The sequence below is a fragment of the Brachyhypopomus gauderio genome, chromosome 2 (genome assembly GCF_052324685.1).
Source record: "Brachyhypopomus gauderio isolate BG-103 chromosome 2, BGAUD_0.2, whole genome shotgun sequence".
Classification (NCBI taxonomy): domain Eukaryota; kingdom Metazoa; phylum Chordata; class Actinopteri; order Gymnotiformes; family Hypopomidae; genus Brachyhypopomus; species Brachyhypopomus gauderio.
The window spans coordinates 4,708,417-4,723,049 of record NC_135212.1 but is presented as its reverse complement, the minus strand read 5'-3'; the positions used below and the strand labels follow the sequence as shown (position 1 = coordinate 4,723,049).

At 40.1% G+C, this 14,633-nt stretch overlaps 1 protein-coding gene across 4 annotated transcripts in view; it reads left to right on the top strand.

Annotated features, from left to right (window-relative positions):
* The first annotated feature begins 1,346 nt into the window (after nucleotides 1-1,346).
* Nucleotides 1,347-14,633, top strand: part of LOC143484453 (uncharacterized) — a 62,211-nt gene continuing 48,924 nt past the window's right edge. Inside the window, exons 1-4 of one of the 4 annotated variants that reach the window (XM_076983183.1) lie at nucleotides 1,352-1,479; nucleotides 5,306-5,461; nucleotides 7,643-7,684; nucleotides 8,765-12,996. In XM_076983183.1, the coding sequence (XP_076839298.1) occupies nucleotides 8,830-11,037 (2,208 nt within the window). In that variant the 5' untranslated portion in view covers nucleotides 1,352-1,479; nucleotides 5,306-5,461; nucleotides 7,643-7,684; nucleotides 8,765-8,829 and the 3' untranslated portion in view covers nucleotides 11,038-12,996. Of the gene's footprint in view, nucleotides 1,480-5,284; nucleotides 5,462-7,642; nucleotides 7,685-8,764; nucleotides 12,997-14,633 lie in introns of those variants that run through there. The other 3 variants (XM_076983192.1, XM_076983175.1, XM_076983208.1) reach the window with 3 other exon arrangements.

Here is a 14,633-nt window from a genome sequence, read left to right as displayed (position 1 = left end):
TTCTGGTCCAAAATATTTGGACACAGAGCAAATCTGTTCCTCCGTACACTCTCATATTTAATGTTAAAACAAGGAAGTTGGTAGAGTAAAATGGCTGAACTGATGAACTTACATAACAGTGCATTCAGTTTATAAGAAGTGTAATCTATTACAGTGGACATTGCTTATAATTTTGCTCGGGTTGAATACATACTTCAAGAAGGATCAGTGCAACAACAAAAAAAGAACGGAATGAACCAAGAATAAAGAATACACCTTTTTTCTGGGGCTCTGGTAAAATGTGTCCCCCCTTGTATTATCAATGTAAATGTGATGCAGATAGTATTAAAGTTACTGAGGGAAATGGTAATCTATATATAGTTTATCAGCATCAATAATGTACCTTAAATATACTCCAGCTTTATTCTACAAGAACCCAAATTTCCCAGTCTCTGGTTAAATATGTTCCCCCTGTGTTCTCAGTGTTAAAGGAGGTACCGATAGTTCAAATGTTACTGTGTGAAATGGTAAAAGAGATATAGTTTATCAGCATGATTAATTTATATCAAATCTGCTCCACCTGTAATAAACAGAGGGGGAATCACTTTTGTCAGGTTCTGGTTAAATGTGTTCCCTCTTTTTTCAGTGTAAATGATGTAAATATATATACAGTAAAGTTACTGTGTGAAAGGGTAACAGATATATAGTTTATCAGCATGATTAATGCAGCTGAATATCCACGCTAGCTGAACTGTGAAACCGATTCCAAGATGCAATTATAACAGCGAATGTATATGAAATAATACTACAGACTCATTACTGTACCATATAATGTAGTTTATTCATATATCAGCAACAATTCATGCCCAATACACCATCGTAACTGGAATCTGAACAGAGTAACATAGCTTTATAGAAACGCTCTAATATAAAGCCACGCTCTTAATCTAAAAGATTAGACCTCAATGAAACACTTTGGATATACGGAGTGGAAAACGAAACGAAATCTAGCTCATCTTGAATATTAAAACCTGTTATAACAACATTCTTATGCTTTTAAGTAACGAGTTTATATGGATCTATTTCACAAACTAAGTGAGAAACCGCTTACCCGGAGGAACAGAAAGAAATACAAGAGCTATACTTCACGCAGGTTAGTGTACGGACTGAGTGGGCAGTGCTGAATGTACTGAGGTCATATTACATTTCTTTTTAAAATTAGTTTATGTACTTTGTTATTTTTAATTTTATATAGTAATATGCATGAAACTAATGTCTACTGATTATAGATGCTTAATATTTGTTTTTAAGTTTTGAAGGATTACGTGCTCCCCCTTTATAAGCCCCACAGTGGTTTGTTCCACTGCCCTACCGTCACCATCGGGTATTTCAGACCACAGGTTTCTTAACCTAAATATCAGCATCGATCGTTTATTTGTGTTGCGTCTATTAGTCTACTGTGTTGGTGTCTGGACGTGTTGGACTACTGATTGACCTTCTGTAAGTACTTAACTTAGTAGTACGTAACACTAACACGTAAAGTTTATTTTGTTTTAGATAATTTTGTTCGTTCCGGTGTTCCTCACGATTGAATCTCGTGCGAAAATTAAATGTTGCAAACTGTTTTTATAATGGATGTGCTACCGCTAACTAACCCAGCCAGATGTCTTATTTGTTATCATACAAATATTACTATATTTGGCTATTATAGGGTTTCAAATCCCTGTATTGTTACTGTTGGCCTCTGTACGTCTCTCAACCACTTCAGCCCACCGCGTTCGTTTGATGCAAAATGAGATAACGGGAACAACAGACCAGAATTATTGCAATGCCAAACATTTATTTTTGAACAGAGATATCTCCGGGGATCTCGTACATACAAATCATGTAGTCAGAGAGATCCGAAAGTTACTGGCAACAGGCTGGTTTTATATGCTACTGTTCCACCCCTACAGTCTGTTGGGAATTATATTTTAATTCCTTCATATTTTGTTTACATTACAGTATTAATCAAGCAGTTTATCATAATCCTTATATAATTTGACTAGTCTTAAAGTATTAACCAAATTTCTTATATTAATTACTTTATATTTTCCTTTCATTATAGTATTAATCAAATTGCTGATTGTCAAGAGTGTCTGAGAATAATGCTTGTCTGCTCTTTCCCATACTCTTAAGTGCCTGCAGTTTTCTAAAAACTGGATGTGTAAGATGAGCCTCTGTAAGTCAATTTGACAAGGTCAGCAAGCGAAGACCTCGCTCCCAAATTAGGAGAGGAAACAGCTGTAGGTTTAACGTATGGAATGTACGTGCAACTCTTATGTCCAACAGAGAGGGGCGCTTATACCCAGGCCACACTATATTCACGCTATTTTCCATGACAACGCTGGGCAGGGCCATCTTGGTTGGCTTTGTGTTAGAACTTCCGGTGCTACGGATACGCTGATAACGATTACAAGCAAAACGACAACAAACACAAAATGACTAGCATAATATGTTCAGTTAGAGCAGAGGTGACCAACCCGTCAGAGACCAAGAGGGGTGGCGAGTGTAAATTATTAGCGGGGGGGATATAAAATGGACACAAATTAAGTAAAAAAACGAACACAAACTTCGATATAAACACAAGGCGTGATGTGCTTCAGGACTTTGTCACGTTTGGAGCACACTACGAGCTCTGTTATGTACGCAACTGTTGTTTTCTAGGTAAAAAGTGGATAAACTCTTATCAACACTCGTTACAACGCCACTGACCTGCACTCATCTTTAGGAAGAAGAGAACAGACAGCATCAGTAGTTTTGAAGCTCCCTCAGTCGTGTGCGGTGCCTTTGCTGCACCTCGTATGTGGTTTATTCCAAAACGTGTGACAGAAGAACCGCGTCTCACCAACGAGACTCAAATCACAATCACAATATCACAGATACTTCATGCCGCTAGTCTCCCGTTTTCCACTACGCAGGTTTTAAAAGTATTAGCGGGTCGCTAGGCTTGTAAACAAACCGCGCACCACGAAGGTGTAGTAGTGTGTCGCCCTCAGAGCTGATGAGGTAACCGGGCCACGGCACACACCGTTAGTCCAGGTGAGAGCGGACCGGCTGGGGAGACCCATGAAAACAGGCAAAGAGCCGCAGGTTGGCCACTCCTGAGTTAGAGGGTGTCACAATAAATGGAAGAAGAGGAAAACTTGGCTTGACCAACAGTGTTACGAACACAGCTCGAAAAGATCTGAGTGTTGTGGGGCACCTTATAACTTGTATCCACCGCCTTCCAAAGAAGAGAACCTGCGTCTAAGGCTGAAGGCGCTAAATTTAAAACATCCACCCAAACGTCCATTAGTCTGCTCTTATCATTTTGTGGAGGGGAAACCAACACCAGATCATCCTTATCCCGAGAAATGGCTCGGCTATGAAGCTCCGATTAAGCAAACGCATCGGGTGCTTGTGAGGCTATCAGATAAGTAACTATATTATAATCAGTGGCCACATCTTTTCCTTGCATTCATTTTGTAATTTTAAGTAATTAAGTAAAGAAGTAAATAGACAAGAATGCCTATTTTATGAAAAAAATCATTAAAATGTAGTAGTGTACACTAATGCGAAAATAGCTGACCGGAAGTTCTAACACAAAGGCGGAAGAAACGCACACTTGAAAGTGGGCGTGGCGAAATACGGTGAATAGTACAGGAGGAAAAGTGTCTCAGGCAGAGACCGGCACACAAAGCTACAGGGTAGAGTAGTTTCTCTCCAGAGAAATCTGTATTTTATTTACTTTTAATAAAAGGTTAAAGACAAGACTGGTAATGTTTTCTCTTGCAATCAACGAACATGCTGTGCTAAGGTGAAAGAGGATCAAAAGCGCGACAAGTCCTATTTCATGTTTACGGTGTCTCAACCTGACTGGATGTCGTTACAGGCAGTTGTTGCAAGTCACCTTCTGTGGAGCTCATCAGTATAGAACATACTTCACAAGAGTCTGACACTTCCTGTAGACCAAACCATCTTCTGTTGCAACAATAGGCTGTATGGGCCTTGTGAGGCCCTTCTTAAGATTTATAGCTTAAAGTATTTAAGGCAGCAATTATATCTAATGTTAATATCACTTTTACTGATGAGCAAAATATACTGTTGCTAATGTTATTGCTAAGCAAAAAAAAAACATTTTCTCAACATTATTCAACTGCATTATTCATTCTGCTTCCTCGTTTTCCATATTTGTGCATTTATCCCGAACCGCTTAACGTACAGACTCCGTTCAAACTGCTGTGTGTGCTGTCATGAAAAATTATCAAACATCTCCTGGATAAACTGCAGTTTATCCTTCACCTAGAAATCCATTAAAATATTACATGGTAGAGAAACTTGTCCTTTCTGGCATGCCGGAAATAACTAATCATTGGATCAATTCGTTTTAGAGTTATGCGCATTTGTTCTACATCATCCAATTGCACAGCCGGAGAGCCAACTGCAGTTCTGGACCTGCAGTTCTAGACGGGCCGTAGTTTTAGACACACATGCGCATACATGTAACTCTCACACACCACAAAGACACGTACATACCCAAGGAGGTGTTGTCATACACACAATGCACACTGCACACCACAGCATTACATACACACAACATATGCATCATATATGCCATACACACTACACCTTCATACACACCACAGACAGTCCCATGCACCATAACACACACTAGACTCTACAAACATTGCACTCTAATCCTCTCACAAACTGTAGCTCCCCCCCACACACACACATGTACATCTCTCATATCCATTCCCCACACACACACACACACACACTTACTTAAGGAGGTGTTGTCATACACACTGCACATCTTCATACACATCACACTATACACCTTCATGCACTACACAAACCATATACACCATACTCACTACACACCTTCATACCACACCCCCCCCCCCCCCCGACACATACATGTCTCTCACAAACATCACTCAGACATGCACAAACTTAAGGAGGTGTTGTTCACCTAAACAGATACACAAACACACACTGTACATATTTTCATACAAATGTTAGTGGTCACACACTCACCTTCGTTCATGCCATATACACACCTTCATTCACACACACTCTCACATCTCACACACACACACACACACACAAGGGGGGGTAGTTTCCCACTGTCTCTCAGGCTGTGACATGTAGATACATATTTAGCAGCGAGGGGGGCGCTGTGTCCCCCTCCTAGAATGATTTTTAGTTGTTCAATTTGTGTTAGTGTTTGGAAGTTTGGGATTTTCTTTATGAATTTGTGTGTGTAAATTTCACGTGTTAGTCTGAATTTTTCACATTGCAGAAGAAAGTGCATCTCTGTCTGGACCTCACCTGTCGTATAGTGACCACACAGCCTCTGCTCTCTGGGCAGCCAGGACTGTTTATATCTGCCTCTCTCTATGGCCAGGCTGTGGTCACTGAGTCTGTAAATCACTCTCTGTAAACGGCTCTTTAAAAGGGATGGAGCCAAAAGATCCGGCTCCCTTCAAAGACCCATAATTCCCATCATTAATACACTCGTACTCAAAGCTATTTTATATTTCACCAGAAGATGGCAGTAGACCTGGCCTATACTGCAGATCTCAAACACCTTTTACAGCTTTTAGGGCGTACTCACACTAGGCTCTGTGATCCGGGCCCGGGCACGGTTCCCTGCCGAAGCACGGTTCGTTTGGCTAGTGTGAGCGCTGCAACCGTGCCCAGGCCCGGCCCAGTTAACCGTGCTCGGGCCCGCTTGAAGAGGTGGGCCAGGGCACGATTCGCGTGGACTATCCGTGCCCGGGCTCGCTTGGTGCCTTGTCTGATTGGTTCATTTCGCTGGAACTCAAACATGACGTCAGTGATGCAACGCCAGTGTTGTATAAAGTATTCGAGACCCATACTTGAGTAAAAGTACAAGTACTCTATCAAAAAATTGACTTGAGTAGAAGTTGAAGTGTTCTTTAAAAACTTTACTTAAGTAGAAGTACAGAAGTATTCACCATTTTTTGTATTTAAGTATTGCAAGTAGTTTAGTCTAAAATGTATTACTCAAGTACTGAAAGTAAAAAGTACAAGTATTGTGTTTTGAATTAATTAAAGAAAGCCATCAAAATTTGATTATCAATTGTTTTTATATATCACTTACAAATCAAAGATGTCAAAGATCACAAATACAAGTGTTCTGTATGTACTTAAAAAACTGGGGTTAACACTTTGTACACAAAAAACAGATAACCTATGTCCCGCTACGTCGTAGGTTTGACGCAGAAGTACAAATTCGCCTTCATTTAGCTGAGAAAACAAGGTGTATTTTGGACGTAAAATCCGTCCGTCGGATTCTAAGGGTGAGCCTACTGCCCTGCGTTTACCCTCAAAAAATGCCCTTACCCTATAAAAACACTACACTATAAAAATAGACACATGATTAGTCAGCACGTCGCCTTTATTGCCAGCTAATGTTAAGTGAATTCTGCAGCACGCCATGAACATAATTACGTTAGTTAGCTAAGATATCTAACCTAACTAGTGCTTACTGCGCTCTTCTGCTGTTACCAAACACGGTACCATCTCTTTTAATGAGATAGACTAAAAAGCGAATTATTTGGAATAATTTCGAATATATGTGTATTTGTATTAATATGTAAATCAAGCTGAAGGTGCTGGAAAATACTGAAATGGACCTTCAAAGTGCCGTACAAGTGCATGAATTCCACCTTGTAACTTCGCACGCACAAAAATCGAGAGGCGCACGACCTCGCGATGCAACCGCGCGTGGCCAACGTGCATTGTTGGAGCCACCGCGATTGCGTCATTTTTGCCGCGCGGACCCTTGCGGCAGTCACGACGTGTCAAGTGAACCTAGATTACGAAGATCAAGTGTTCAGCGAAGGCAGCAGTAGAGTAAACGAGACGCGACCGGAGCATGCGCAGTGGTCTCATAAGACAGCCTGATCGCTTGACCCGGTGACAGCGCCAGCTAACATGTTTATAATTGTAACGAGTAACTATACAGCACGTAAAAAATGTATTGGAGTAAAAGTATTAAACTGATGGAAAATATGTAGTGAAGTAAAAGTGGAAGTATGAGAAAAAAATAATACTCCAGTAAAGTACAGATACAGCATTTTAGTACTTAAGTAGAGTAGTGAAGTAGTTCTACTTCGTTACTATACAACTCTGTGCGACGCTCACGTTAAACAGTCATAGCGACAAAGCGATTAGCAGACAATCGTTGTGTTAAATTATCGATAAATCTGTGCTTGCACCATGTTTCTGCACTCCCAAAACGACTCCAAAAATACAATAAAAAGAGAATCGTGTTGTGCGAGCGTGCTTTTTTTCCAAATAGTCACGTTGTGATGACGTAAGCGTGCTCGGGCCGGCTTGATAAAGCCAGTGTGAGTGCAGCCCAGAGGGGGAGTGGGGAGGTTGGATAACTGGGCCCCAGCACGGAACCAGCAAACCGTGCCTAGTGTGAGTACGCCCTTACAGATGCGCTGTAAAAATGACATGGCGTTTAATAAGAAATGAGATCTATGTTGAGGAACATTTGGAATAAAGTGGATTTTTTATTTTTTATATAATTTTTTTTATAAATATGGAAGTGTGAAGTATGAAGTGTCAAAATGTAAAAAAATATTTTTCAAATCATTTGCAGTCCTACGTGAATGTTGATCATCTGATGAGATCATCTGAAGAGGTGAGTTATTTTTTAAACCTGTGACAAATTCCTCAGCATCCAGACAAATCGGCAACCATTTAAAACACACACACACAACCTACAGGTAGCCTGTAGGCCCAATTTTACCCTTTGGATTTGGATACGTAATGCGGCCTTGGTTGTTTTGGGGTCTTTGAACAGACTCCCAATCTCATTACACACACAGGCTGGGTTATACATCCTTTTACACAGTGTTAACACAGTATCTCTGAATCTCATTACACACACAGGCTGGGTTATACATCCTTTTACACAGTGTTAACACAGTATCTCTGAATCTCATTACACACACAGGCTGGGTTATACATCCTTTTACACAGTGTTGACACAGTATCTCTGAATCTCATTATATATACACACAGGTAGTTTTATTTTCTAACTCCCCTGAACTAGCTAGTAATGCATTTGTTATATAGCTGTTGAGACAAATGATAAAGGGTGACACTGTTATGCACAGTAATCATTGTATTATACACAGTTATCTGTAACACCATTTTAAAGTACCATGAAAAGAGTACATTTTTATGACTGCTAACATTTTTTTGTTCATCCTTAAACAGTAGAAATAGGACCCTGCCATAATTCACAGCAGTGAAAATCACGAACCATGAAAAGAACCTTTTCCCCATTAAATATGACATTATTTGTGATATCTTTGTGCTGCCCATAGATTAATTAATTGATGCAAAGAGGCACAATAATTGAATAGATCAAATCACACTGCTGGAACTCCGATATAAGGAGTTTCAACAGACCAAAGCAGCTCTGCAGCACCATGAGAGAGAAAGGAAGGAAAAGAACAACTTTATTTTCAAAGTCGATGAGCCCTACAAAATAAAAGTCCCTATAGACTGTGAACAGTGGCACTGGACCAAACAGAGAGGGACACATCACAACATGGACACGTGTTTTCATTTTAGTGAAGAAATGAAGCTTAGGACTGTCTCCTGATGGTTTATAATATGAATGTCTTTAGCATGAATGTCTTTAGTATTGTGCAGAGCCCAATCGCTTCTTGGTCATGATTATGTTTCATCTTCAATGTCTTTTTTCCTCTAGGAATTAATGCTGTCCACTTTCCTAAACAAGTCAAATACAGCTACATACAGCTGAAATCAGGAAGCATGAAAAAGGAGAAAAGCTACCACTGCTCAGAGTGTGGGAAGAGTTTTACTTATCAGAGTAAACTTAAACAGCACCAGCTCATTCACACAGGAGAGAAGCCGTATCACTGCTCAGAGTGTGGGAAGAGTTTTACTTATCAGAGTAATCTCCAGCGACACCAGCTCATTCACACAGGAGAGAAGCCGTATCACTGCTCAGAGTGTGGGAAGAGTTTTAGGTATGACCGTAGTCTCAATGAACACCAGCGCATTCACACAGGAGAGAAGCCTTATCATTGCTCAGTGTGTGGGAAGAGTTTTACTACACAGAGTGGTCTTCAACTGCACCAGCGCATTCACACAGGAGAGAAGCCATATCACTGCTCAGAGTGTGGGAAGAGTTTTAGGGATGGCGGTAGTCTCCATAAGCACTGGCGCATTCACACTGGAGAGAAGCCATATCTCTGCTCATTGTGTGGGAAGAGTTTTACTACACGGAGTGGTCTCAACGAACACCAGCGCATTCACACAGGAGAGAAGCCTCATCACTGCTCAGAGTGTGGGATGAGTTTTACTCATAAGAGTAGTCTCCGCAACCACCAGCACATTCACACAGGACTGAAGCCGTATCACTGCTCAGAGTGTGGAAAGAGTTTTAATTGTAAGAGTAGTCTCCACAAACACCAGCGCATTCACACAGGAGTGAAGCCTTATCACTGCTCAGAGTGTGGGAAGAGTTTTAATTGTAAGAATAGTCTCAATGAACACCAGCGCATTCATACAGCAGTAAAGCCTTATCACTGCTCAGAGTGTGGAAAGAGTTTTACTTATCAGAGTAAACTTCAACGGCACCAGCGCATTCACACAGGAGAGAAGCCATATCACTGCTCAGAGTGTGGGAAGAGTTTTGGGGATGACCATAGTCTCAACGAACATCAGAGCATTCACACAGGAGAGATGCCTTATCACTGCTCAGAGTGTGGGAAGAGTTTTACTACACAGAGTAAACTTCAACGGCACCAGCGCATTCACACAGGAGAGAAGCTGTATCAATGCTCAGAGTGTGGGAAGAGTTTTAATCTTAAGGGTAATCTCCTCAAACACCAGCGCATTCACACAGGAGAGAAGCCGTATAACTGCTCAGAGTGTGGGATGAGTTTTACTCATAAGAGTAGTCTCCGCAACCACCAGCACATTCACACAGGAGAGAAGCCGTATCACTGCTCAGAGTGTGGGAAGAGTTTTACAAATCAGAGTCATCTCCAGCGACACCAGCGCATTCACACAGGAGTGAAGCCATATCACTGCTCAGAGTGTGGGAAGAGTTTTACTAGACAGAGTACTCTCAACCAACACCAGCGCATTCACACAGGAGAGAAGCCGTATCACTGCTCAGAGTGTGGGAAGAGTTTTACTAAACAGAGTTATCTCAATGAACACCAGCACATTCACACAGGAGATAATCCATATCACTGCTCAGAGTGTGGGAAGAATTTTACTACACAGAGAAATCTCCAGCAACACCAGCGCATTCACACAGGAGAGAAGCCGTATCACTGCTCAGAGTGTGGGATGAGTTTTAATCATGACCGTAGTCTCCACGAGCACCAGCGCATTCACACAGGAGAGAAGCCGTATCACTGCTCAGAGTGTGGGATGAGTTTTACTCATAAGAGTAGTCTCCGCAACCACCAGCACATTCACACAGGACTAAAGCCGTATCACTGCTCAGACTGTGGGAAGAGTTTTACTCAACAGAGTGGACTCTGCAATCACCAGCGCATTCACAAAGGAGTGAAGCCATATCAGTGCTCAGAGTGTGGGAAGAGTTTTATTTTTCAGAGCAAGCTCCATGAACACCAGCACATTCACACAGGACTGAAGCCGTATCAATGCTCAGAGTGTGGGAAGAGTTTTACTCATAAGAGTAGTTTCCTCAAACACCAGCGCATTCACACAGGAGAGAAGCCGTATCACTGCTTAGTGTGTGGGAAGAGTTTTAATTGTAAGAGTAGGCTCCACGAACACCAGCGCATTCACACAGGAGAGAAGCCGTATCACTGCTCAGAGTGTGGGAAGCGTTTTACTCAACAGAGTAATCTCACCCAACACCAGCGCATTCACACAGGAGAGAAGCCGTATCACTGCTCAGAGTGTGGGAAGAGTTTTACTCAACAGAGTAATCTCAACCAACACCAGCGCATTCACACAGGCAGAGGTGTCAAGTAACAAAATACAAATACTTTGCTCCCTTACTTGAGTTGAAATTTTGGGTATTGATACATTTCTGGAAAAAAAACTTCTTACATTTTTATCCAATTATCTGTACTTTCTACCTTGTTAATCCTATTTTATTTTGACTTGTTTTTCAATCTGGCAGGACACATAAAAAAAACTATCCAGATAGATTGTGCCATCCAGATAGACTGTGATCTGACTGTGGTGGGATGAGAAGTATAAACATGTATCATTCCAACACCCTGTGATGATCCATCACACATGTCCAGTCACACTCCAGAAATGACACAGCAGACATGTAGCTTAGTATGACGATGTGGTAGGTTTTTGAATTTTTATTTGTCTTGTCATCTGTGTATTTGTCATGTTAATAAATGTTGTGTCGTGCACCACTCCCTCTCTGCCCTCACCTTGCCACTGGGACAATATGGTTTTAATAAATTTGCATTGTACTGAAATGTTTTCCTTCTCAATGGGCATATATGCAGCTGAAACAGGTAGCCTAGTGCATCCCTTATTTTTCAACATTAACATTTTACAATAACATTATAGCCATTATGGCTTTTATAAAAATGTTTTCTTTGGGAAGTGTAGTAGTGCACTACAGGCCTTGTGACTTATAATATACAGTGGAGCAAATAATTATTTGATCCCTTGCTGATTTTGTAAGTTTACCCACAGACTAACATATGAACTAGGGTTGCAACGGTATGAGATTTTCACGGTATGATAACCGTCTCAGAAAATACCGCGGTATCACGGTTATCACGGTATCACAGTTAGTTTGTATATTATTAAAAGATACACTGACCCTTAAAGAAATTACAAGTTTTTTTTGTTCAATTAACTATTTATTGTAGAAACCTGGAACTATTGTATACAAAATGTCTCCTTTAAAAAAATAAGCTGTACACATGTTTAAATAAATACTGCAAAATTAGATAAACCTAAATCATGGATTTCAGTACAATTATTTAAGTTTAAATTATTTAATATCTGATAAACTCAACCTGGGTCAGTGTCTGATCAACAACTGTTGTAAACGTCCGTTGTACTGCCAAGTTAGAATATAACCAGATACTGCAGAAAGAGAGGATTTATTTCTGACATGACCCTCACAATAGAGATTTCTATTTTAAGGCTTTCACACCGAGTCTGGTTTTAACATATGAAAAACAGGCACGTAAAATTTTGAAAATGAACGCATGTAAATTAATGGCATCTTTCACATCCAGTGAAAGCAAGGACCTTAAAAATCTATGGATTTACACTTTCACTAGTGACCGTAGCGCGCGACTCGGCACAGTTCTTTTGTATTACGTTAACAAATACGAGCCTCTTGTAATTCCAGGACGAAACACGAGAGAAAGTGAAGACGTTAAGACTGGGCGTTTTGAAAATAAACAACCATTAAATAATTTAATAAAAAGCGAATTATTTTGAGTATATGTATAAATATTTAACTTAATTAAGTTTAAGGTGCTGGGAAATATTGAAACGGACCTTTAAAGTTACGTACAAGTGCTTTAATTCCACCTTATAAAGGTGTATGAACCCTGCAAACATGACTTTGTTCATTGCGCTGAGGCGCGACGCGCGCAAAGTTACAAAATTCGAGACGTGCACGACCTCGCGAATCGACAGCGCGCGAGACCCGCGCTCACCGGCGGAGCCACCGCGATTACGTCATTTTCGCCGCTGATTTTAGTTAAGCTTTTTTTTTTGTTAAAAAATTTGTTAAGTCTAATGCACTTTCTGCCATTCTCACTGCTGTGTGCTTAGTAGCTGAACCGGAGCGGAGTTGCGCATGCGCGGGTCAGTTTCTCCGCTGGCTTGCTTTTTACCGGTAATAAGCAAACGCACACGGTATGATAACCGTGCATTTTAATACCGTGGTATACCGTGAAACCGGTTACCGCTGCAACCCTAGTTATAATATAACAGGAGCTACTGCAGTTGTGTTATAATATAACAGGAGCTACTGCAGTTGTGTTATAATATAATAGGAGCTACTGCAGTTGTCTTATAATATAACAGGAGCTACTGCAGTTGTGTTATAATATAATAGGAGCTACTGCAGTTGTGTTATAATATAACAGGAGCTACTGCAGTTGTGTTATAATATAACAGGAGCTACTGCAGTTGTGTTATAGTATAACAGGAGCTACTGCAGTTGTGTTATAATATAACAGGAGCTACTGCAGTTGTGTTATAATATAACAGGAGCTACTGCAGTTGTGTTATAATATAACAGGAGCTACTGCAGTTGTGTTATAGTATAACAGGAGCTACTGCAGTTGTGTTATAATATAATAGGAGCTACTGCAGTTGTGTTATAATATAACAGGAGCTACTGCAGTTGTGTTATAATATAACAGGAGCTACTGCAGTTGTGTTATAATATAACAGGAGCTACTGCAGTTGTGTTATAATATAACAGGAGCTACTGCAGTTGTGTTATAATATAACAGGAGCTACTGCAGTTGTGTTATAATATAACAGGAGCTACTGCAGTTGTGTTATAATATAATAGGAGCTACTGCAGTTGTGTTATAATATAATAGGAGCTACTGCAGTTGTGTTATAATATAACAGGAGCTACTGCAGTTGTGTTATAGTATAACAGGAGCTACTGCAGTTGTGTTATAATATAACAGGAGCTACTGCAGTTGTGTTATAGTATAACAGGAGCTACTGCAGTTGTGTTATAATTAGGGTTGCAACGGTATGAGATTTTCACGGTATGATAACCGTCTCAGAAAATACCGCGGTATCACGGTTATCACGGTATCACAGTTAGTTTGTATATTATTAAAAGATACACTGACCCTTAAAGAAATTACAAGTTTTTTTTGTTCAATTAACTATTTATTGTAGAAACCTGGAACTATTGTATACAAAATGTCTCCTTTAAAAAAATAAGCTGTACACATGTTTAAATAAATACTGCAAAATTAGATAAACCTAAATCATGGATTTCAGTACAATTATTTAAGTTTAAATTATTTAATATCTGATAAACTCAACCTGGGTCAGTGTCTGATCAACAACTGTTGTAAACGTCCGTTGTACTGCCAAGTTAGAATATAACCAGATACTGCAGAAAGAGAGGATTTATTTCTGACATGACCCTCACAATAGAGATTTCTATTTTAAGGCTTTCACACCGAGTCTGGTTTTAACATATGAAAAACAGGCACGTAAAATTTTGAAAATGAACGCATGTAAATTAATGGCATCTTTCACATCCAGTGAAAGCAAGGACCTTAAAAATCTATGGATTTACACTTTCACTAGTGACCGTAGCGCGCGACTCGGCACAGTTCTTTTGTATTACGTTAACAAATACGAGCCTCTTGTAATTCCAGGACGAAACACGAGAGAACGTGAAGACGTTAAGACTGGGCGTTTTGAAAATAAACAACCATTAAATAATTTAATAAAAAGCGAATTATTTTGAGTATATGTATAAATATTTAACTTAATTAAGTTTAAGGTGCTGGGAAATATTGAAACGGACCTTTAAAGTTACGTACAAGTGCTTTAATTCCACCTTATAAAGGTGTATGAACCCTGCAAACATGACT